The sequence below is a fragment of the Leguminivora glycinivorella genome, chromosome Z (genome assembly GCF_023078275.1).
Source record: "Leguminivora glycinivorella isolate SPB_JAAS2020 chromosome Z, LegGlyc_1.1, whole genome shotgun sequence".
NCBI lineage: Eukaryota > Metazoa > Arthropoda > Insecta > Lepidoptera > Tortricidae > Leguminivora > Leguminivora glycinivorella.
The window spans coordinates 32,999,684-33,024,390 of record NC_062998.1 but is presented as its reverse complement, the minus strand read 5'-3'; the positions used below and the strand labels follow the sequence as shown (position 1 = coordinate 33,024,390).

Here is a 24,707-nt window from a genome sequence, read left to right as displayed (position 1 = left end):
GAGGAAAATAGGAGAATTCAAAGTCTAATTAACAGCGGCGTAGACATAAAGTACACAATTCTTCAATTAGACTACTTCCTAAATGTATCTTTGGCTTTTACAGTTGTACCTGAATAAAACGATTTCACCCATTTTTTAAATTTATCAATTGTGGTCAGTGTCATGGGTCAATCACTTTATTTTTTTTCCAATATATGGTGATTATGTTCCTTGTTCGTAGAGCCGCTGCTTTGTCGTATTTACCCCTAGGGTAATATTTCACTCGAGAAAGTTTCAGAAATAGCGAAAGCCACTACACGACTATATCAAAATGAAAAAAAAAACCATAGACTTACCACTTGCCCCGAGAGCCACAAAAGTGTTTCGTTAGTATTGGTACTTTCTCGAGTCAAATAAGCCTCCAGACCCTTTAGCAACTTGCCTTGTTGCTTGCGAGTCCATACATCAAGTGCGACTTCAAGTATGGACTCATGCGCGACAAAGCAAGTTGTGCTAGACGACAGACATTCACAAACATAACTTATGTACTAATTATAATTATTATGAGCGCTATCACAGCAATTATTATATACAGTACAATGAAATTCTATACTCATTACCCTAAGAAAGTTTCTAAAATACATCCAAGGTTAAATTCCATGTAATTTGATATGCCTAATTAATAATTTTATTTTTAATTAACTATCCTAACCTTATAAACCATTTTTTTATTGCACAAACTAACTTTTAATTTGGTATTTTAGCAAAATTGCTTTACTGGGGTGTACTTCTACTGATATTATCCCCATCCTACTGCTCTTCAAGATTCCAAATATACCATTCACGAAAAAAAACAAGCTAGAATTAACGGAGCATTCATCATTTCTCTAGTCTAGTCATTGGATTACTAATTACTCAACCTGTACCGATTGCTATAATTGCTAATACAACCTATATTTTTATGTACCCATAAAAAGTTGCTAAAAATAACAATAGACAGCCTAGTTGGTGTTGAATGGGTTGAACACTGATGGTTCCGCATAAAAGGCTTGACCTGTTCCACAATGAACACTTAGTTTTCACGTTTTAAGCCAGTTTGGGGTTATACTGTAGTAATGCTTGTCGAGGACTTTCAAGTAAATTAACACAACGAAATAAATATTGCTATTTGTACAAATAATATTCAAGAGAAGGTATTTGATACTTGCAAAACTTGAAAGACGAAATTCATTTGGTCGTGAAATAATTATTCAATTTCATAAAACGATTTCAAGATTCAAAGATAACGATAAGGCTTTGTTTAATGTACGTCTTACCACGGATTAAAATGTGTATAATTGTATAGCTATACTAGTCCCATTTTTACAAGATCTTATTGTACATACTAAGCAAACGGAATGTATTAGAGATCGGGAACAAATTTTATCTATACACCTACTTAAACATAGATTTATTAAAATTAGGTACCTACTTTATAAGATTGCAAAAATACTGTTGCTGATTTGTTTACAGCATGATAATAATATTTATAAGTAGCATTAAATAATATTTGTAAACATTGGTAATAGCTCATTAAAAAAAATATTAAGCTCAAAAGCTCAGTGAGTGACTGTAGCTTATACCGAAATACAATGTCAGATATTGCCTAATACGGATAAAGACGGCTCTAGATAACTACAGGGACAGTGGCCTAATATTATTTAATGTCATGAAATTTTTGACCATTCATATATGAAACAAGGGTAGGCAGCCTTTTGTTGACTGAAACGTGTATGTTAAAGCTATTGCACGTTAATATATATTACTAATAAATTATTTTTTGTTTACCTAACAGTCTTCAAAACCGGATCTTGTAAGTTAATACTTCCATAGGATCTATCTTAACATCTTTCATTCCAGACAGGAATTTGTAAGTTTTTAAGCCGGTCAAACTTACCGAAGTAATGTTCTCTATACGCAAGCCCGTGAACGAAGTTTTAGATGTGAATTTAGTGGATTTATCTCGCTGCGAACCTACGGAGCAGCTATATCCGGGCCTCTGCAGCACCATGAAGCAGGAAGAGCTCGGGAACTGGTCCAGGATGTCGTCCGTGATGGTCCTGAGCGTGACCAGGTGCACGCCGGCCGGGAAGTTCTCCACAAACGTCTGGTGAGACTTCACTTCTACTTCTCCCACTTCACTCGTGTCCAACAGGAAAGTATTCACTGGATAATTCAACGTCCTGCTTAAATAGTCGGCCATTTGTGACGGCAACTGATATGTAGATTCTTTGGTAAATGGATTTTTATTTGGCCTGAAATAGCGCTCATTGGATTGGCGGGAATCTTGCGCTCCCGCTTCTCTTACTGTCCTCTGCAAGTCGGGCATCGGTTCGAGTAGCAGCCAGTTCTGGAAGAGCGTGACTTTATTGTCCACGACTCCCTCGCCCAGGCCTCGGTAGTCGTCGTAGAGCGTCCTCTTGTCGAGCATGACCTCGAGGCGGCCGGGCTCGAAGGCCGCCGCGCCCTGCGCGTGGTTCGTCACCAGCGTCAGCCTGGTCTCCTCGTCCTGCAACCAAGCCATCGTCGTTATCGGATAGTAATGGGCTTCGATTCCCAGCTTGTCGACTTTAACTCGTTTCTGATACTGGAATCCATTTTGATCGGTATAAAATTCCTGTGGATCTCCATTCTGTATGTTAGTTTGAATTCTCATAAAAAGTTCGGTCTCCCGGTTTTTCGGTGGGTTCTCGAAGTCGACTATGTTTTCCACGTACAGGCCGTGCGAGAGCGCAGGATCGTCCACGTTGTAAATGGTGAGGGTGTGGACGAGGAAGGGCAAGTACATGGTGGTTATTTCAGTGGACACCGGGCCCGACACGATGAAGATGTTGTCGTCCTGCTCGCCGTTCACGTTGGAGTACAGCCCTAAAATGTCCTTTTCTGGGCTGTCATTATCTGGCATAAATAGGTAAGCCCCGGAATGTCTCTGTGCGCTCTGATAAGCGCCAAATTGAATTTCAACCACATTTTTTCTGTTCAAATCTTTCCTATATATTTGACGCAAAATCCTGTATTTCTGGCAACCAGCAATTTCATAACACTATTCTCTAGTTGTATATCACCTTGCATCATTCTTTTTGTTACAAAGTTTTCAATTTTATCAGAATCCGCCTTTTGACCGGAATCGCAGTTATTGCAAAAGACGGTGCAGTGATGGGATTTATTCGTATGCTCTTCGAGGTTGTAGGTGACGGCAGTGAGCGCGGGCAGCGTGGCCACGAACAGAACATCGAAACTAGTTTCACTGATGGAGCGGCGGCCGTCAGCGCCGATTTCTAGATTTGGTGAGATTTGGTAAAGAACATACTCGTTTTGACGTGTATCATACACTCTAATATTGGTCGTGTTAGACCTGATAGTGATAATCTCAGTTCTCAATTCCGCAAGTGGATTGAATACAATAATTTTCTTTTTATCAAAAAGTGAAATCTCAAGTTTCTTCAGAGGTTTTCCGTAAGTCTCCCATTCTATTTCGCTTTGAAGCACGTTTTGGGAGTGCAAGCTCTCGTCGGGGATCATGACGGCCGTCAGAGCCGTTTCCTGCAGGCGGATGCAGTGGTACAGACTTGTAAACAGCTTCGTCCCGTAGTTGTACATGACGTTAGCTTTAGAAGTTCCCGTTATAGCGTCATGGTGCTGGAAAAGTCCTAAATTTCTCCGTGCATTTATGAGTTGTTCGTAAGATTTCTCTAATCTCTTCTCAGATGAAATTAATTTTGCGTTTTTAGATTGTTTAATATAGTTGGAGACGAGAGTGAAAAGGATTTCTGAAGTTCTCAATTGATGTTCCAGTTGCCTGTCTAGGATTTTTAAGTAAGGCCTCGTAGTGTAATAACCGGACCAGTAGGCGGGTTTGCCCTCGCTAAATATATCCGAGTAGACAAAGAAGTCGCCTTTCAACGTCGGTATAGCCTTGTGTCGTTTCTTTACCGCTCTGAAATAGTCCAATGGTGTCCCAAATCGCACGTGACCGTTGAACAAATCCTTGCGAGTGTTGATGTAGTTGAACATTTTCATGTAGTTGGTGTACTGCGCGTCGAACTCCACGCCGTACTCGTAGCGGAAGTCGTCGCCGAGCGGCACCAGCACCACGTTGTGCGGCGTCAGCGACCCAATGCGCTCGTACTCCTCGAACAGAGTCTTCGCCTTGCTGTGAACATTCAAGTCGGTAATTTCCTCTTGTTTCGCGGTGTATTCCGAATATTCCCCGGGTATCTTCCTAAAGTCGAAGCTCAGACAGACGGACGGATGAGGCCCACAAGTACTCTTGATCGAATAAATATCGAAGGGTTGGTTATGAACTACAAGGGAGGGTTTTTTACTGGACCACCCTGACATCCAGTAGAACTCCTCTATCTGCCGCTGGGCCAGCCACTGCTTCCAGGCGTAGTGGATGCGCTGGATGACGGCGCCCTCGAGCCCGCTCTGCTCCAGCAGGTAGGGCACGGTGGGGCCGTGGCCGAAAGGGTCGATCGACCACCCGGTTTTAGGAACTACTCCCAAATTGTTCTTCACCCACTGATGCCCTGAAAATATTTATACGTTGATAAAGTCATTAATGCGTCACCTTATCGAACCTATATAAAAATCACGCTCCTGACATTAAATTCTAATCCTCTTTATTCAAAAAAGTTACTGAACCATACTGAACTGATTAGTTAAAACGTGTTCGTCGACGCTCGACATGTGTTAGTGAGAAAGGTCATTCTTATTCATAAGAACTAACGGGTCTGTTTTAGTTACGAGGCAATTATCCCCTCCTCATGCATGAGTCAATAACTATAACCGATAGACAATAAGCGTTTATCTTAATTAGCTACTTGGGCTTATAAAGCGGTCATGCATGACTGAAACCATTACAATTTTACAAAAGAATTTCTTCCCGTTTATAACCAGTTCGAAAACCCGTATTAATCAATACCTAGTTAAAAGCTTAAACGAATTGATATAAACCTTCGATAAACTGGTCCACCAGTGCGTAGAGGTGCGTGCAGGCTTCGTCGGGCATCACCCAGCCCCCAGAAGTTATCTCCAGACGACCCTCTCTGATCAGCTTCTTCAAGGCCTGCACAATGTACTAAAAGTCAGTATAATGCGAAATCGAAGAACATTTTAAACATATAAAGCTAACTCAGAGCATATAAGTAATAAAAAGAACATAATAAATACGGACAAGCCGCCGCTGGACGTGTCGCAGGTGATAGCTCATTGAGTATAGAATTATTGTTGTGTGCGTGCATGATGACACGACTCGCTGGTCGTTCAGATGTTCACAGACATGGAAATGATGCGCGTGTATTGCGCAATAGCCCAATAGGAGCGTCCAGCTCTACTAGCGCGTGTAAACTTGCGACAGGCACCGTATTCAATACAAATCGTCCGGCATGTCCAATCTCCTTCCTTCCTGTATCTGTGAAAGCTAATCTAAAAGTATCCGGCGAATATAATACTACCTGTACCGGGAACCGTTTAACATAATTTATTGGTTACTAGTCATTAAATATACAATTATAATACATATATCAGTTAGACTAATAAAGTGTTATTTTATTGCGTAAAGTGACTAAAAACACGTGAAGTAGTGAGTGAATAACGTGAGTTATTATAAATTGATACTACTATTACTGATTTATTACTTCCAATGCTCTTCTCTGTGACTCAACTGAGCGATCGCATGATTTTTTGACTATTCAACTTGTGTATAAAATTTAAATATGTAAGTATAAAATAATTAGTATTATGACGGCTTACTTTTTGTTTAATAGGATGCGATCTCTCCCACCAAGCGTTCAGAAATGTGATCTCAGACCACACGAAAGTCATGTTGGAGTACTGGTTGAGTTTCTTGATAATGTTATTGATGATATTCTTGGTCTTCCACTCGAAGTATTGCTCGAAGGTCTTCAGCCAGCCGGGATCGTTGTGCGAGTGTGGCACCACGATCACCTATAATATTCATGATTTAACGTTTTATTAACAACAATAAACACTCATTAGTTGAACGTCAGTTTTTGATGAAAGCTTATATCGTTGACTGTACTATTGTTTCCACGTGAAACTAATCATGGAGATTCTAACATCCCAAATAGTACCCGTACAGGTAGGTACTTGAAAAATATTAAATTAACTGAAAAAAATCCTTATTAGGTATAACTGGTGATTGCTAATTGCAGTAAATTCTATTTTGTTGTTGGATTGTAGTATCACACAAAACAAGAGATTACTTTCACCAAAGGTCCTATCTATTAATATATATTAGTATACTAGAACATATACAATAGTTATATGTTTCACAAGGGGGCAAAGTTGTTGTTTAACCGCACGTGCCAATATTTATACCCGAGCAAGCCAAAGATTCCAATATTGAACTGCGAGCGTACCGAGTGGTTCAAAAAGTGGCATCGTGAGCGTCGCGAGGGTTTCAAGGCGCGAAGGTGCAACAAACTTTGTCACAGAGTGAAACACAAAATTTTTCACCACACCAACACGAACAAAATACTGACATTACTGACTATAAAATATGAAACTAAATCAAATCCATCAATTTGTTCAATATTTATGATTCAAAATCATCATTTATAGGTAAAATCTACCAGCCAGCTTATGACATTAAGTTAAAATTTGTATGAAATTACTATGGTCTCTTGTGGATAAAATGCAATTTTGCTATCTGTTTTCGAATAACAAAGAGAGCCTTGACCAGTTGGTGTGGTGAAAAATATTTTAAGTGTACCTTTAGCTTGGGCCGGCGACTATCGTTCCGGATCCTGTCATAGCGTTCTTCAAAAGTTCTATCCCAGAACTCCTTCGTACGCATCCAGCTCGGCTGTAGCAAAAGGTTAACATCAAGTAACCAGCCGTTAAATATACATACCTTGCATAGTGACTTTTGAGCTCATAATGAATAACCAGTGAAATCGCGAAAAAAAATGGATTGTTCCATACATTGACTGGACATGGAATATTCTATGGATTTCAGCATTGGTAGTAAATTTGTTCATTATGACCTCAAAGGTCACTATGCAAAGTATAGCTGGTTCATTTAATTTCGCCCCGTATTTGTCATAGGATCTATTATAGAAAATATAGCATAAACCACAGACACGCGAACTGTTAGCGATATGTGCGAGTACGTAGGTATATGTAACGGGCAAGGTCTGCGAGAGTTTAAAGAGTGTACAAGATAAATAAGACCCGGCCATGCATGAACTGGTATGTCTTTTTATAGACATATACATATGTAATAATAGTTATTTTATTTTAATAATCTGTAATTTATAATAAAATAATTACGCAATTTAAAAATGTTATTGTCCTCTACTCCATGTATAACAAATTTATAACCGTACTGGCTGTTGCCCGCGACTTCCTCGAGTTTGAAAGAGACAAAAAGTAGCCTATGTAAGTCTCCACAAATATTTATGGAAAATACAAAGCCTGATATTGAAAAAAATACGTAAGTATGTAGTTGATTATCAATTCTTCACTATCGTCTATAGTGCCTGGGCGACCGAGTTTCGCTCGGAGTTCGAAAAACTTGAAAATTCGCGTTTCCTGGGACCTAAACTAAGCTAGATCACCTAGATTCAACCCCGAAAACCCCCACATAACAAAATTCAGCGAAATCGTTGAAGCTTTTTCTAGGTATATACAATAAATAATTAAATATACAACAATTGCTCGTTTAAAGACATTATAAAAATAAGATGGATAAATTAAGATTAGATTAATGCATTGGTTTGTGAATCCTTAGAAATTATTGGCGAAATTAAAGAAATTTTCGAATACCCTCCCGCTCAGCAATTCCATTGTAATGCGGATAATAGGAGGCATGCGAGCGTATAATACAGAAAGGAATGGCAGTGCCCGATAGTAGGCGGGCGGCGGTCACATACCTGGAATTCGAACAACGGGTAGATGTGGACAGTGTCGATGTCGGCTGTGCTGTCGTGCAGGACGGGGCATGCCTCTGGTGCCTCCTGTGGAAGGTGACGGAACACATACTTGCAGATTACCTTCATATATGTCGAAGGACGATAAAACAGGTCTAGTTTTTTCTGAATGCTATAAGTAAGTTTTTCTAATACTAATGACATAATTCGACGACAACAACGTACAAAGTGCAATCTGCGATTTTTTCTTGTAGCAGATAGCACCTTGTACGTTGGTGAGTAAGGTGCAATTTTCAAAAAAAAATAATTGCAGATTGTACCCTATACGTTGTTGTTGTCGATTATGATGCTTCATGATTCATGTTAGGATTAATAACATGCTGTAGTGTAAAATAATCTGAATAACAGGTAGATATAATTTAAATTATTATTTTGAAAATGCAAGTTTCGCGCACCCGATGAGTAACTATACTCAAATCATAATAGCCAAGTGGTAGAACAAATAATTCCCATTTATATCTCCATAGCTATGTAAAAGCTAAAGGAATCCACTAATCGTTTCGATGGATGCAAACGCTACATTTACCTTTTCGTAAAGTACTGATGATGATTCATGCTCTTCGGGAGACGGGAGTTTGATAACGATGTCTTCGGCAGCAAACTGTGCCTCTGCAACAATCACAATTAAACTATAAATAATAATTATGTACCTATTAAGAAAAATAAATGTAGAGAAATAATGGGCGGTAAACTAAACAACAGTACATTTTACAACATGGGGCGTAAGTTAAATATTGCAAACGAGACGGCTTAACGGAGCAATTCAAAGACTCGAGTTTACGATATTTGACGCCCCGATAGTTACACACAATGTAAAAAGATTTAATAAAGTTAATTAAGGTATTAGAAATCTCCATCCTCCCTAGAGCAAATACTTTTACTATAACTCGCGCTACGCCTGCGTACTATTGCTATTGCACACTATCTAATCGAACTACCTCACCCAATCGAAAATAATCAAACTCTCAGGCATTGCTAAAGTTGAAATGGCTATATCAAATCGTATAAATTGAAATGTCAATATCTTTAGGCCCCATTTAGACGGTACGAGAACTCGCATACGAGTTTTATTACATTGCGGTATTTGATGGCTGTGCAAAATTAATCTAACCTCAACAGCCCGCAATGTAACTAAAATCGCATGCGAGTTCGCACGCCGTCTAAATCGGGCCTTAGTCATGTAATATATCAATAAGTAAGTACCTAACTACCTAAGTATATATATAAATTTCAATTTGGGAGTGAGACTGGTTTATGGAATGAAGTGGAAAATCTATTATCGTAGGTAGGTACCTACTTAAAGTTCAAGATGTAATCAAGATAAAGGGCAAGATCGGAACCTGTGTCTCCCTGTGTGTCTTATCACATTCCTTTATAATAATTAATAATTTAATAATGCAGCAAAAAAACAAATTAAAATAAAATGGACCCCAAGCCAATATGAGTCTACATTAAAGCTTGCATTGCATCTTCATTCAAGGATTTTCATTTCAAAAACTACCTTTGCGTGCTCTAGGGACAATTGATACGAGTTGGTATGTACATCGTCACATCACAACACATGTCAAAGGATTTATCGCAAAAATCTTTTGCGTGCCTATGATGTTTACCATATCACACTTGTACATTTCGCGTGCCACCATATTGCGTGATGCACATTATTCTCAGAAACGTCTGTTTAGTTTTCTCTCATGAGATACTCAAAGTTGCAACATCAATCATCATCCATGTAAGTAATATCATAGTAGCTTAGTAAAACAATTTCAGTTGGAATCTTGATCATCATCATTGGCTTGCCTTTATCCCAGTCATGTGGGCGCAGCATACCTTTTTCTTCCATATTAGGTACCTCTCGCCTGTCATTTCATCATTCACTTGCTTACGTTAAATTTTTTTTTTAAACGCCCTTTGCTCAATTTTATAAATTGCAACCTTTATAAGAAGTTGAATAACGGCCGGGGCTTAGGCATCAGGTAAGTAGGTCAGGTACTTGTTTATATCTAAGGTGCATCAGCGCGCGGTGCCATTCGTGACAAGCCGCTGCATTGTGATCTTACTAATTGCCTTAACCTTAATTCAATAATTTCTCTATGCCCGTGGTGCTCGTCTCTTGTCGTTCGATACCTACCTATCTACCATCAGTACCTATGAAGATATGTTTGACGTAAGACTATTATATTATTCGTTATTCACTTGCGCCGATGTCAGTACGAGGGAGACGCAATAAGGTACAGCGGGGCAAATCTCGATTGGGGGGCAATTGTAACTGATCCATTTTTTCCATTATTACACTATGATGTTGAGTTCTACATGTATCCACAGAACATGCCTAACATATATAACCGGTGGACACTCTATTTAATAATGCAAACATTATAAAACATGGAAAAATGCACCAGTTACATTTGCCCCCCAGTCGAGCATTGTGTCATTTGCCCCCCAGTCATTGGCTAGTTTTAAAAGAGGTACAGGCACTCTAGCCAAGTGTACAATCGTTAATATCTTTTCAGTACAGATGGTGTTTTTTTTACGCACTAGTGCGAGAAGTGGTTCATTATATAACAGGTCGAAACTTCGGAAGCTCATCTGTACTGAAAAACGTCGTACGATACACGTGCGAAAAGGAAATTCGCAACTCGTGTCGATTTAAAACACTCCCTTCGGTCGTGTTTTAATTTATCGCCACTCGTTTCGAACTTCCTTTTTTACGCACTTGTATCGTAATGTACTATTTTTTAATCTATCGCGTTATCGACCAATCAGAGACGGTTATTAACTATAAACAATTGGTTGCTAGGTAATTCGATGTTGATACAACGGTGAACGACGCTATTAACATTAATTTTAACTTGAATGATGATATTTTTCGTCCATTGATGATGAAAATGATGACTCATAGAAAAAGTATTGTATACAATAGTGATATAATTAAGCTTTTCACTCTCGTACCGTACTATTAGGCCACTCAGCAAGCTTCGTGGCCTAAACATGGTACTCGACTGAAAAGTTTTGTATTATATCACGATTGTATAAAATACGAATTCTAGAGATAACGCAGGGCTGATTTCGCACATCATCATCATCATCTATTATTACAGGTATCCATTGAAGGCGCTAACGTACTTATACCCCACTTGAGTAGACTGTACAAAGCGTGTATTGCCTTCGGACATGTACCACGTGCATGGAGGTTAGTAAAGGTAACATACTTGCCCAAACCAGGCAAAGAGGATTACACAGAAGCCAAATCATATAGGCCCATAAGTCTATCATCATTTCTCCTTAAAACTTTGGAGAAACTGGTGGACAGACACATCAGGGATGGTCCGCTCAAGAGACATCCACTACACCGCTTGCAATGTGCATACCAGCCGGGCAAGTCTACGGAGACAGCACTACACCTGGTGACAACTAGAGCGGAGCAGGCCATAGAAAACAAAGAACTATGTCTTGCTGCATTTCTGGATGTCGAAGGTGCCTTTGATCGCACCACATATGGTGCAATCAATAATGCTGCACTCAAACATGGCATAGAACCTACCATCTGCCGCTGGATAGGTAATATGTTGAACAGCCGGCTAATTAAGTCCTCCCTCATGGGGGAAGAATTACTAGCCACAGCAACAAAAGGTTGTCCACAAGGTGGGGTTCTCTCTCCGACTCTATGGAGCCTGGTAGTGAACTCACTTTTGGAAGAACTAAATAAGGGCCCAGTATATACAGTGGGTTATGCAGATGATTTAGTGATACTCATAAACGGGAAATTCCCGGGAACGGTGTCAGAAATCATGAATACAGCACTGAGGTAAGTGGAGAGGTGGTGTAACCACCAACAACTCTCCATCAATCCAGGCAAAACAGTGGTAGTACCGTTTACCAGAAAAAGGGCCCTTACTGGCATGGAGCAACTAAGGCTCTATGGAAGGGGACTTGAACTTTCCAATGAAGTGAAATATCTAGGGGTAACACTAGACAAAGAACTGAACTGGAAAAGACACGTCGAACTGACCACAGCCAAGGCACTTAGAGTGTTTGGAATGTGCAGGTCAGCTTACGGCAAAACATGGGGTTTAAACCCAAAGGTACTAAGGTGGATCTACACCATGATGGTGAGACCTATAATCCTGTACGGAAGCCTGGCCTGGTGGCCAAGGACATTACTGAGCACATGCAAGGATGTCCTCATGAAGGTACAAAGGACAGCATGCATGGCTATAACAGGTACGTTCAGAACGACGCCAACAGCAGCATTGGAGGTACTATTGGATCTCCCGCCGCTACATCTAGTGATACAGTCTGAGGCACTGAAATCGCTACACCGGCTGGCTTTAACAGGCCTCTGGAGCGATAGCATGCCGAAGACTAAACACACAAGCATGGAATACAACAATTCTATGGGAAGGCTGATGAGTATGGGCTGCGACAAAATGCAACCGAAATTCATCTTCCACAAAAACTTCAAAACCAAAGTCCATACTAGAGCCGAATGGAAGGAGGGTCTGGAGACACCCACCCCTGATGACAACACCATCATCTGGTATACAGACGGGTCCAAGATGGCATCTGGTACGGGCGCAGGCATTTATGCAAATGACTACAGTGGTAGTATCAGCATGGGCAATTATGCCACGGTCTTCCAAGCCGAGACGTATGCAATAATTGCCTGTGTACTCGTACATGAGAATATAGTTAGACAAATCCAAGGTAAGACTATCTATATACTCAGCGACAGTCAAGCGGCACTCAAAGCCTTCACATCGCCCAGAGTTACCTCTAGACTGGTATTAAACGGCATCCAAGCTCTTAACAAGCTTGGAAGGCAAAACAAGGTGCAACTGGTATGGATACCGGGGCACGAAGGCTTCATTGGCAATGAAAACGCTGATGAACTTGCCAAGGCCGGATCTGAAGACAACTTCATAGGTCCGGAACCTTATGTGGGCCTTTCACAAGGAACCATCAGAACGGCTATGAAGGACCAAACAAAGGCTAGTCACCAAAAAGAGTGGGATGCCCTGGTTGGTCTGAAGCATTCAAAGCTCTTTATGCAGAGGGTAGACTCTGGATGGAGCAAAAAGCTAGGGAAGCTAGGCAAAAGACAACTCCAAATTATAACGGGGGTGTTCACAGGCCATTACGGGGTCAAAGGAATTTTGGCCAAGATGGGACACGCCGACAACACTGATTGTCGCATGTGTGGCGAAGAGGAAGAGACCGTCAAACATTTAATGTGTGAATGTCACGCCCTCGCCAGACAAAGAATGAAGAACTTTGGAACAGGCTACCTGGCACCGAAGGACTTCAGAGAGCTACCCATGAGCCTCATCATCCGATACGTGGAGATGGTCGAGAAGCTCCTGAATAGCTGAAGGATCTTAGGATCGTAGGGGGTAATTGTACAAAAGATCCCGATGGATCGAAGTGTATCCGCAAGGGCCCCCGCAGATTTAAGATAAGATAAGATAAGACAGGTGTCCATAAGTCCATTCTTCATTACTATATTAATTCTTACTGTTTCCTTTTCTACAACCTAAATTCTTGAGTAAAGCCGACTAGAAATTGAAATATAGTGGTAAATTTAATACCCGTGCTGGTACCTGGTACAGGTGAGCAGTTCCCGAAAACTGTACATAGCCACGTCAGCAAATTATAATTGATCCTATTTTGTTTACAAACATTTAGTAATATAAGTCGACTTTCGTAAGATATAGGATAATTGTTATAATTAAGAAAATATAGATACTAGAGAACCTTAATGACGAAATAAAACTTACTAAAATCTCAATTCATCAAAAAAATCTTGGTAACGGCTAGGCTAGGAATAATAAAAACAAATTTAACTTTTTCCTTAATTTTTGTTCAAACTTTTCGAGAACTGCTGAGGTAGTATTAACACCGGTCTATTATACAAAACTGCGGCTTGCTTGAGATATTATAAGTATGCATATGTCTCGTAATCAGAAACAATTGCGTGAAGAAAAACTGATGCTATTGTGTGTATTTTCCCTGTGTTCTTTGTTACATAAAGAGGTACTTTGCTAGAACAACTGTAGCTACCACTATCACTAGAAAACGAAACATGCCACAGGCGGACATGGCGAACTTATAATGTTAACTAAGAATCGGGCGTAGAAACTCTAGGTCCATGGGGTCCCAGCGCGAACAAAATTTTCACAGAAATCGCGAACGCGTCTGGTTGAGGTAACTGGTGACCGAAGAGCTGGCGACTTCCTTGCACAACGTATCAGCATTGCAATACAGCGAGGAAAGGCCGCCAGTATCCTTGGTACCTACAATGCCTCAAAAGCCTATATTAGACATTAGCAAGCATTAACCTAGACGATCAGAATTTATGTTGAATTTCCGGATGGACTTCCTATTTTCTGCACTTGAAGCACAAGAACCCTTTATTCAATTCAATATCATTTATTTCGGAAAAATCCATAGTGTTAGTGTCCATTCCCTATGTTACACTATGTTAGTCTGTTAGTCATACCTAAACTAAACTTATAATACTTAAATTATATACAGACAGAGTATATAATTTAAGTATTATAAGTTACTAGATGTCATATGTACACAGTCAGCATAAAAAGTTGCGGATCAAATAACGCTCCAGAAGTAACTACCAATTTGTAACACAATAAAAATTTGTTGTATGTCTGTAAATATAAAAAAAAATTAAAGTTGATATTTATATTTCTATTTAGAATCAGGATGTCAGATGCTTTTGGTGCTTAGTTTCATCCGCTACGTCATCCCAGTGCCTTCAACAAGCAGGTGACTCCAACACTAATCGAGCAAGGCTATTGGAACTGTCTCGCACGTGACGAATCAGGGAGGCAGTTCATTTGTGTATTATTACCCGTACTAGGGTAGTTTAGATCGATGATTATAGCACTGAAACAGTCGGTGCGGCGAGGCCCGCAAATTGTTTGAAAATTTCGCTGGCTTGGTTGGAGTCTTAGTGGCTCAGTTGGCAGAGCACTGAAGTATCGATCCAGAGGCCGTGAGTTCAGATCTAACCCAAGGCAGACAATTTCCACTTTTAAATTTATTCTAAGCCTAGTGGCATCGATTGCAGACGTTTCTGCTAATCAGAAGTTAAAAATTGACAAAACTTATTGAAATGTGCATTCAGATCACCCTGTCGAGCGATTTAAATTATTTCTTATCACTCGTCCCTTAATATATTTATGTAACAAATTATACATTTTCTAAAACTAGATAAATGTAGCTTTGAAAAAATATTTTTTATTTTAAAATTACTATTACAGTTTTTATAAAATGTGCAATATGTATAAAAAAAAATCTCGTTTTAAGATTTTCCCATTTTATTTTGTATTTTTGTTCTAAAGTACATTTTTTTGTTCCAATAATGAATTCCTCGTCCTTAATTTCTCCGAAAATGATATATCGCATGCCCTATTTTGTATAGTTTTAGAGAAATATGGTTTCAAAGGAAGCGCGGCGACGCCAGCCTTTCCCCTCTCCTCCCTCCTAAATTAAGGGGGGCTCTCGATGCCTTCCGGTCTTTACCTACTCAGGGCCACCCAAGGAACAACTGTGCCAATTCTCAGTGCTTAATCATAAAATGCAGGGTTCCCATACAAGACATAGCAATATTAGCATTAGCCTCCCCAGTATATACCTAGATGGTGAACTAAACGTAAGCCTGGCGGTGTTTTCGAATCAATTAAGTTATAGTGTTGAATAATAGCTACAGTTTCGTTGATTGCCAATTAAGTTTAATCTGTGAGGTAAATGCTTACTCGATAAATATAACGAAATATAGGGCATAAGGTAGGTATATTGTGAAGGTTTGTAACTTTATATTCCCGAATTCAGTTAAGGATAACCACTAACCATATTAACCTCGGACTAAAAGCAGGTAACATACACCTGGAAACTCGTAACATACACCGTCATACTGGCTGGCATAAGTGTCCGATGTTTGAGCTGCGAATGCGACGTCCATAATAAGGTTGAAATGGTACATTAAGAATATTAAGATACAAGTGTGAGAAGAAGGACATTCTAAACGAGTTGCGATAAATTAAAATACGGCCTATTTTACCCATTCGACCTTATAGGTATTATATAAACGTTTTACAGTAGGGGGTCCTAGAGACGTCAAGTTCCGACATAGTTATGTTATGTAAAGTACTACATTATGCACTTGGGTGGTAAAGTAGTGCTATATGTACTGTAAAACATCGTACACTGTTGTACAATCAGTAGCACGTTAAATTCAATGCTACATGACATACGAATAGGTAATTCGCAACTCATGTCAAATTTAATTTAAACTCTCCATTCGGACGTGTTTTCATTTATTTCCATTCGTTGCGGATTTCCTACTTTTCGCATTTTTATCGTAATACACTATTTACGAGGGCTGATTGGAAAGTTCGCGGCCTGACCATTAAAAAAAAAACTTAGTTTCTTTTTCCTGCCGTCATTTTGAACTGTCATTATTTAGTTGTCATCCCGCGAAATTTTAATTAAATGCAATATTTTAAAATAAGTTTTTCCTCTCATTTAAAAATACGTGTAAGCAGTTTTTTCACAATGGTCAATTTGGAGCAACGTGATGTAATTAAATATCTTCATAAAAAAGGATTGACTGCGAAACAAATTTATGAAGATATGCAGTGTACATTAGGGCAATCCGGTCCATCATATACGATGGTAAAAAAGTGGGCAGCTGAATTCACGCGGGGACGAGTCAGTATCGCAGATGACCCTCGCTCCGGGAGGCCAACTACTGCGACCAATCCAAATAATGTGGCAACTGTATGCAAAATGATAATCCAAGACCGACGGTTAAAAGTGAGAGAAATAGCCGACATCGTAGGCATCTCCTGTGAAAAAACTCAAAATATTATAGTTAACGAATTAGGGTTTTCCAAGGTGTCGGCGAGATGGGTTCCAAAGCTCCTTTCAGTGGAACAAAAAATCACTCGTCTAACAATTTCACGCGACTGTCTAGACCTGTATGAAGCTGACCCTCAAGACTTTTTGGACAGATATGTTACTATGGATGAGACATGGGTCTACCACTATACGCCCGAGACTAAACAGCAATCAAAACAGTGGGTTCGTGCTGGATCTCCGCCACCCAAAAAGGCAAAGGCCATTTTGTCGGCAAATAAAGTTATGGCATCAGTGTTCTGGGACGCAAAGGGTGTAATAATGGTTGACTATCTCCAAAAAGGTACGACTATAAACTCGGACTATTATTGCGAACTTTTACGTCGATTACGTCGACTTTTACGTCGACTTTGAAAGTAAAAAGACCTGGAGTGCTGACAAAGAAAGTTCTTTTCCACCAGGACAATGCACGCGTGCATACGTCACTAAAGTCAATGGCAGAAATTCATAATTGCGGGTTTGAATTATTGCCGCATCTGCCTTATTCACCCGATTTGGCACCATCGGACTTCCATTTATTTCCAAACTTAAAAAAAACACATGGGTGGTAAGAAATTTTTGACCAACGACGAGGTCCAAGCTGAAGTGGATACCTATTTTGAAGGCCTGGAGGATTTTTTTTTTTAAAAGTGGTATAATGGCTTTGGAATCCAGATGGAATAAGTGCAAAGACCTTAACGGGGACTACGTAGAGAAATAAAAATATTATAAAAAAACTTTGGTTTTGATTTCATACTTAAGCCGCGAACTTTTCAATCAGCCCTCGTAATACAATTCTTGTTGTCGGATGGAGTTTTCTTCAGAGTTTTTACTATTTACACGTGTGTAACACAAATGCAGATCCAAACCCAGTTTGACATAAACAAACAAGCTAACAAAAAACAAAGTATTGTAAGTTTTGATTATTGATTTGAAATATAGGCAGTACAGATAGAGTTATCGAAAGGAAAGTGTACGAATGAGATAGAAACTTAGCCGCAGCGCCCGGCCGAGCTCGCGGGCGAGTTAAATGAGTGCCGTCGGTAGCGACTCGATTGATACTTCCTGGTTGCGGTGCTCGCCTATACTTCGTAAAACGAACGTCAGTAATCTACGAGAAGGACATGCGCTATACTATGGGTTTTAATTTTAATACGTTACTCGATAGGGTAAACTTCACGGAATGTTACATTGTTTGGTTTAATTGAATTGTGTAACAGCCAAACGTTTACTGGAACCTACTGATGTGCCGACGGAAAGTTTCCAAAATTCTGAAATTTTCACATAGGAAAGCTTCGGAAACTTTCCATACTTTGTATGGACACTTGGATGGAAACTATCCATTACATAAATTTTAATTCCCTTTATTTTTCGTGAAAGTTTCGTGAATTTTTCAAGAAATTGAAGATTTTTTTGGAAAGTTTCCGCAACTTGCACATCACTACTGGAACCTGACATTACATTTTCTCAATCCCTATTTGGAAAGGGGACGTTTCTCAGATGGGGGAAGTGGCACTTTTCTGTTCAATGACTTAATGTTGTCACTGTTGTCAGTATAAACTATTAAAGCAAAGTATGCATATAACTATAATTATTATAATAGGTTCAAATTTTATGCCGCTTAAGTGCGGACTATTTGTACATCATCCACTACCTCACTGATGTGAAAAGCAGTATGTATCGCATGGTATCTAATAGAAAAAATATTTGCACTTTGGGCGTTAACACTTGAAATGTTGCATATTATTTCCGTGACGTTTATCGAGTACCTACTTAGTGTTTTTTTAAAACATCAAAAATCTTGTATTGGTAATGGTAGAGGTAAGGGAAACTCTATCAGCTCAGGGATCGATCTTTTCGCTACTTCATTTTCGACCATAAAGTTTCTGTGGGAGATAAGTCCGAGCGTGTAGCCGAAGACAACAATGGCGTGGTTGAAGTCTAATAATATTATAGCCACCCCATTGTTGTCATTGCAAAGCACGCAGCACCGTCTTGTTGAAAATTAAATGCATTTCTATATTTTTAGCTTCCTTATAGACGACAGCAAACTCTCTTCCAATGTGCTTTTGTATTTCTCGGCATTGACGTTCCATTTATAAATTACAGAATCTGGAAACTTCACTTTACACTACAAACAATCGTTATAAAATCTATCTTCCTTTTTCTCGAATGACTTTGCTATGTTCATCGCCAACTATGACTTCAAACTTGGATTTGCCACCGCATATTATTTTTAGCCACTGATCGGCAGTCCAGTTTCTGTATTTTTATGCGAAATTTAATCTGTTAGATTAGCCAGCACTGTAATAAAAATGCATTTGATGTATATCTGGCCCGCCTATAAAATTCCTTCATATTTTGCCCCCCAATAAAGAAAGTTTGCCCACCACTGCTCTGGCAGTTTCGGGTCTACATTGATGAATCAGCCAGTCAGTCAATACAAGAGCTCTTAGTAGTTTCGGGTCTACATTGATGAATCACTCATATAAGTCAGGTATAGCAGTAATTTTAATTAATAAATACTAGATAGATAGATTACCTAAGAAAAGGGGGACGATCTATTCACCAGAACGACGTCGTCGTCATTTTTAGGGTTCCGTAGTCAACTAGGAACCCTTATAGTTTCGCCATGTCTGTCTGTCCGTCCGTCCGTCCGTCCGTCCGTCCGTCCGCGGATAATCTCAGTAACCGTAAGCACTAGAAAGCTAAAATTTGGTACCAATATATGTATATCAATCACGCCAACAAATTTTTGAATTTGATAGGTTCAGTAGTTTTTGAGAAAAATACGAAAAACTACGGAACCCTACACTGAGCGTGGCCCGACACGCTCTTGGCCGGTTTTTATTCCTGGATATCGTCCTGAAGACCCGCGTTCTACACATATGTAGAGGTACATAATACAAATATATTAAATCCATACTAATACTATAAATGCATGGGAAAGTGTGTGTGTTTGTTTGTTTGTCCGTCTTTCACGGCAAAACGGAGCGACGAATTAACGTGATTGTGGAGATAGTTGAAGGGATGGAGAGTGACATAGGCTACTTTTGTCAATTTCTAACGCGAGCAAAGCTGCGGGCAAAAGCTAGTACAGATACAGATACAAAGGAAAGTGACATAGGCTACTTTTTGTCTCTTTCTAACCCCTCACTTCCCTAAAATGTGGTAGTCGTTTGTATGTATATGTATGGAATGGAGTACTGCGAAATTTTCGAATATAATGCGAGCGAAGCCGCGGGCAAAATCTAGTTAAGTATAAAGAGTTATCGGCTGCCTCAACTGAAAGCGAGGACCGTTAATAAGTTAATTAAATTTTGACCTTTTGTCAAATAGAACAGAGTTAAATTTAAAGTAGCATATTTTGACACCCAGTCGTCAGGAGATTAAATTGTCATGGGAAATATTTTGCACAATTTGATGTAGGTATTTTAATCATACATACCTATGCATGACCGATTGATTTTTTTGCTCTTTCACAGACCGTACATGATCGATAACATAATAATAACGAGTAAGTACTTATTGAATTCCTTGGCGATTGGTATGAATTTCTGTAAGACAGTTTCCTTGTCTAGTCAAGGATTTATCATGAACTGATTACTAAGTTCCTTCAGTTCCTTGAGCACAAACTATAATATAGTATGAAGTATGTTGTTGTTATTGTTGTTGTAGTCCTAAGGCACCACAGAGTTCCTATCTTCACGTGTCAAGTATAGTCATTGTCATTACTCATTAGATATACTTATTGCAGGGTCTACCTACGATCGAGCTCTGCTCTATGGTCTATTTCTGCACAATATGTGTCTTCAATCAATGTGTAGTTGTGTACTTAGTAGGTACCGCATTCTCGGTGGTCGGTAAGATCGATTTCACGTTGAAGATATTATGAAAAGGGCACCGTTGTGATCTTAAAATGTGTATAAAATCGGATTTTTGTTTAACGTCTGGTCTGGCGTAGTCGGTAGTGACCCTGCTTGCTAGGCCGATAGTCCTAGCAACCCACAATACAACCAGCTTTGCGTAGTTTGTGGCTAGGTTGATATATGTAAGGTGTCCGTCAATATAAGTATTATTTAAATTTTACGCAGATCAAAAATATCGAATGTATCCAAACGTAGGGCATTGCTCTGGTTAATACGTATACTTAAATTATGTAATAGGCATAGCTGGGCATTAACTCGTTAATCCGTTAATCGTTAATTAACGAAGTTAACATTTCGATTAACGGATTAACTTTTAAGTTAACTTGAAAAAATGTTAACGGACTCGTTAACTTCCGTTAAATTTCTCCGAGTCCGTTAATCGTTAATCTAGTAGGGCACAGGCGCCATCTGCGCTGCGAAAAACACGTTCTGAGCGCTACTATAAAAGCCCGAAGTACGGCAACCGGCAAATCCTATGATTTGCCGGTAAATCCTAGGTTTACCGATGTCGATTGCTAAAAGTCCGAAATATTACCTAAAAAAGTATTCTTCACGTGGATTTGCTTTTACTAACTTTGATTCGGTGAATCCTAAGCTTTACCATGGCGACTGTTGTAGTGATAGGGCAGCAAATTCGAGGCCTATTTACGACCACATTCGCTTCCCTAAGCCTCTACCGCCCAAAGTGCCACAACAGTCCCGTCACCGCCAGCATCTCTCCTGACACAGCTCTTGGCAGTAGCTCAGGCGATCACTGCCTTCCACGTGCAGCCTAGAGTTCAATAGGCTAGCTGTACTTCGGCCTTTTACAGCAATATAATACGTTATAGTGGATACTGATGCAACTAAATATTTAAAGAAAAGTTTATTTTTTTCATGTGTTAACGGATTAACGATTAACTTTAACTTACGTTAAATTTGTCGAAATGTATCGCTTTAGCGATTAACGAAGTTAACTTTTTTAGTAACGGATTAGCGATTAACGAAGTTAACTTTTTGATTAACGGTGCCCAGCTATGGTAATAGGTACTATCTACATTATGATACAAGTACGGAAAAGAGGAAATTCCCGGACCAAAGGGAGTGTTTTAAATCGACACGAGTTACGAGACTTATAAGTTAATGAATTCCGTCTTCCCACGTGTGTCGTACGACGATTTTCACAGGTATGTACAGGCCCTTTAAAGATCGGCCTGACAAGAAATGTACTACTTTGCGAACTAGTGCGGGAATATGTGTACTGAAAATTTTTTTTATTTCAGTATCCAGAAAAGTCAACAAGGACTATGTTTGTATAGGTGAAAAACTTAAGAAAGTCACCTGTTGTATGTGTTCGAATAGGCGTTTGTTTTGTTTGTGTTACTAATTTTAAATATGTGTTCTCTATTCGAACACGTCACTCACACATACAACAGGTGACTTTTAAGTTTTTCACCTATATATGTACCTATAATTGGCCATCCTCTTTCCTCTTTTTTTCCCTAGGGACAAAGTTTGATCCATCATAATCATCATGAATCATATTTTAGGGTTCCGTACCAAAAAAGGTACAAAAGGAATACTTATGGTTCCGCTCTGTCCGTCTGTATGTCTGGCTATCTGTCTGTCACATTACTAAATATCTCGAGAACTACTTATGCGATCGCTTTGAAATTTGGAATATTTTTGAACATCGGGAACCTCTACAAATTGAAAGTTTTTTTTTTTTTATTAATATTAATTATACTAGAAAATGGCCAAAATGAAAAAGGGGCAAACCGTAAATGTCAAGTTACTAGGTCATGTGGGGTATCGTTAGAAAGACCTCAGACTGTACATATCAAAACTATTTTTCATAATTTTTTGTTGTGGAAAGAAATGGTTTTTTGAAGGAAAATGTAAAAAAATAAATACTTACCGACTTTGTCTAATAATAAAATTGTATAGGTATGAAATATTACTTGTTATACTATTGAAAGTTTGTACGGAACCCTCGGTGGGCGAGTCCGACTCGCACTTGGCCGGTCTTTTTTGGTATTGTTTACTAGAATATTACATTTTATTGATCTCTCTATAATTTTAATGTGACAATATGCTTGCCTATACTTTGTATAGGTATAGGATAGGTATAGGTACCACTACCACATATACTTAAGCAGATATGTATTTTTTATGTGTCAATATTTTTGATCTAACATTTATTTTAATTTCAGTCTATAGACAGGTGTATAGAAGCCCAAAATCTTTGGGTTTGATTGCAATATAAAGCAGTTAAAAATACTCTTCCTTGTGTAGTCACCTAATATGCGTGAATTATATTATAAGAGAACTTACCAGGTTTTCTGTAAGTATTTGGGGATGCACTGTGGTAGTAGCAGTAGGCTCCTAGCGCTGCCACCAGGAGCAGGACAGCGAGCACTCTGCTGGAGAACAATCTGCAGCGGGGCACTCGGACCCTCATATTTCAACTGCCAACAAACAACATTATCTTAAGGTTCTGTTACACGGGCAACACAATTGCCAACAATTAACATCCCATTGCCGCATTTGCTCCATAGTTAATTGGTGCGTATTGAACAAACGATGCAATGGTATGTGATTTGCTGGCAATTGTGTTGCTTGTGTAACAGCACAGTTACAATTCCTGCTAACTTCACTGACAAAAACCTCTATGTTAACAACATTTAAATTGTTTATAGTAGGTAAAAAAAAACATGGAGATATAACAAGAAATCCCAGTGGCTGATGAAAAGAAATGGGAAGCATACTTTTACTTTTGATATAAAAAATCCCCACAAATTGAAAAGATCTACCTTTTTTTGAAGTTGGTTAAATTACCATGTTCGCTGCAGTAGGTACCGAGCCAAAGAACTCTCCTAATTCCTACAGTGAAGATCAAAATTTGTTTTCTTGCAAGTATGTATGGAAAGAAATATTTGTTATTCATTATCATTTTATATATTATCTTATATTAGTTAATTTCCAGAAGCGCTGGTGGCCCAGTGGTAAGAGCATGCGGCTTTCAATCCGGAGGTCGCGGGTTCAAACCCTGGTTCGTATCAATTAGATGCCATTTGATATTTGCCAGTCGCTTTTCACTGAAGGAAAACATCGTCAGGAAACATTCCAATAAGGCATAGTTACTCTTCGGGTTGGAAGGTCAGATGGCATTCGCTTTCGTAAAACTAGTGCCAATGCCAAATCATGGGATTAGTTGTCAAACCGCACCCCAGGATCCCATGAGCCGCGGTGAATGCCAGGATAACGCAAGGAGGATGATGATATTAATTAATTTCCATATCAATATTTGGGTAAATTTTACACATATCAACCAAGACCTATGAGAAGTTCAATAAGGCTTAAAATCCTGTATTTATTTCAGATCTTGTCATCCATAAGACAACAAATTCACCCTTATAGTAAATATGTTTTGTTATAGATAAAAGTATCGCGCACGAACCTTCCACAAAATATACTCCAATAAATTCTTGAAATGCGGTAAAATAACTCAAATATCGTAAAGGAAGGTGACGGGAATAATAAAATTATTTAAGCACTCAAAATACGATATTAATGTCCTGCAATTACTAAAATTGAAAAAAAAAGATAATTACTAACCAGAGCAATAACTGGCAAAAAATTTATGTATAACGTACAGAAATAAAAGAATAAATATAAAAAATAATACGTACCTGGATTTAAATCCTGCTCGTCTATGTAACAAAACATAGACCTAAATTACATTTTAATATTTCTCATTTCTTTAATGAAAGTTCACTGATGTCAAATAATTAAATCCGTATTTGAAATAATGTTGCAAAATAATTATTTATTACCGCAACCCCTTGCGTTCGTTACCTGGTTTTGCTACTGACTACTGATTGGATTGGATTGTATCGTGGATTGTATATTG

General features: G+C 38.9%; 1 protein-coding gene across 1 annotated transcript; it reads right to left on the bottom strand.

The window, feature by feature from the left end:
- Window positions 1–1,816: 1,816 nt before the first annotated feature.
- Window positions 1,817–23,255, bottom strand: LOC125240462 (alpha-mannosidase 2-like). The gene is given in 8 exon segments (XM_048148355.1): window positions 1,817–3,024; window positions 3,027–4,547; window positions 4,975–5,086; window positions 5,773–5,967; window positions 6,755–6,847; window positions 7,917–8,000; window positions 8,500–8,582; window positions 23,129–23,255. Coding segments are annotated over 8 exon segments (3,423 nt in total).
- Between the last annotated feature and the right edge of the window lie 1,452 nt (window positions 23,256–24,707).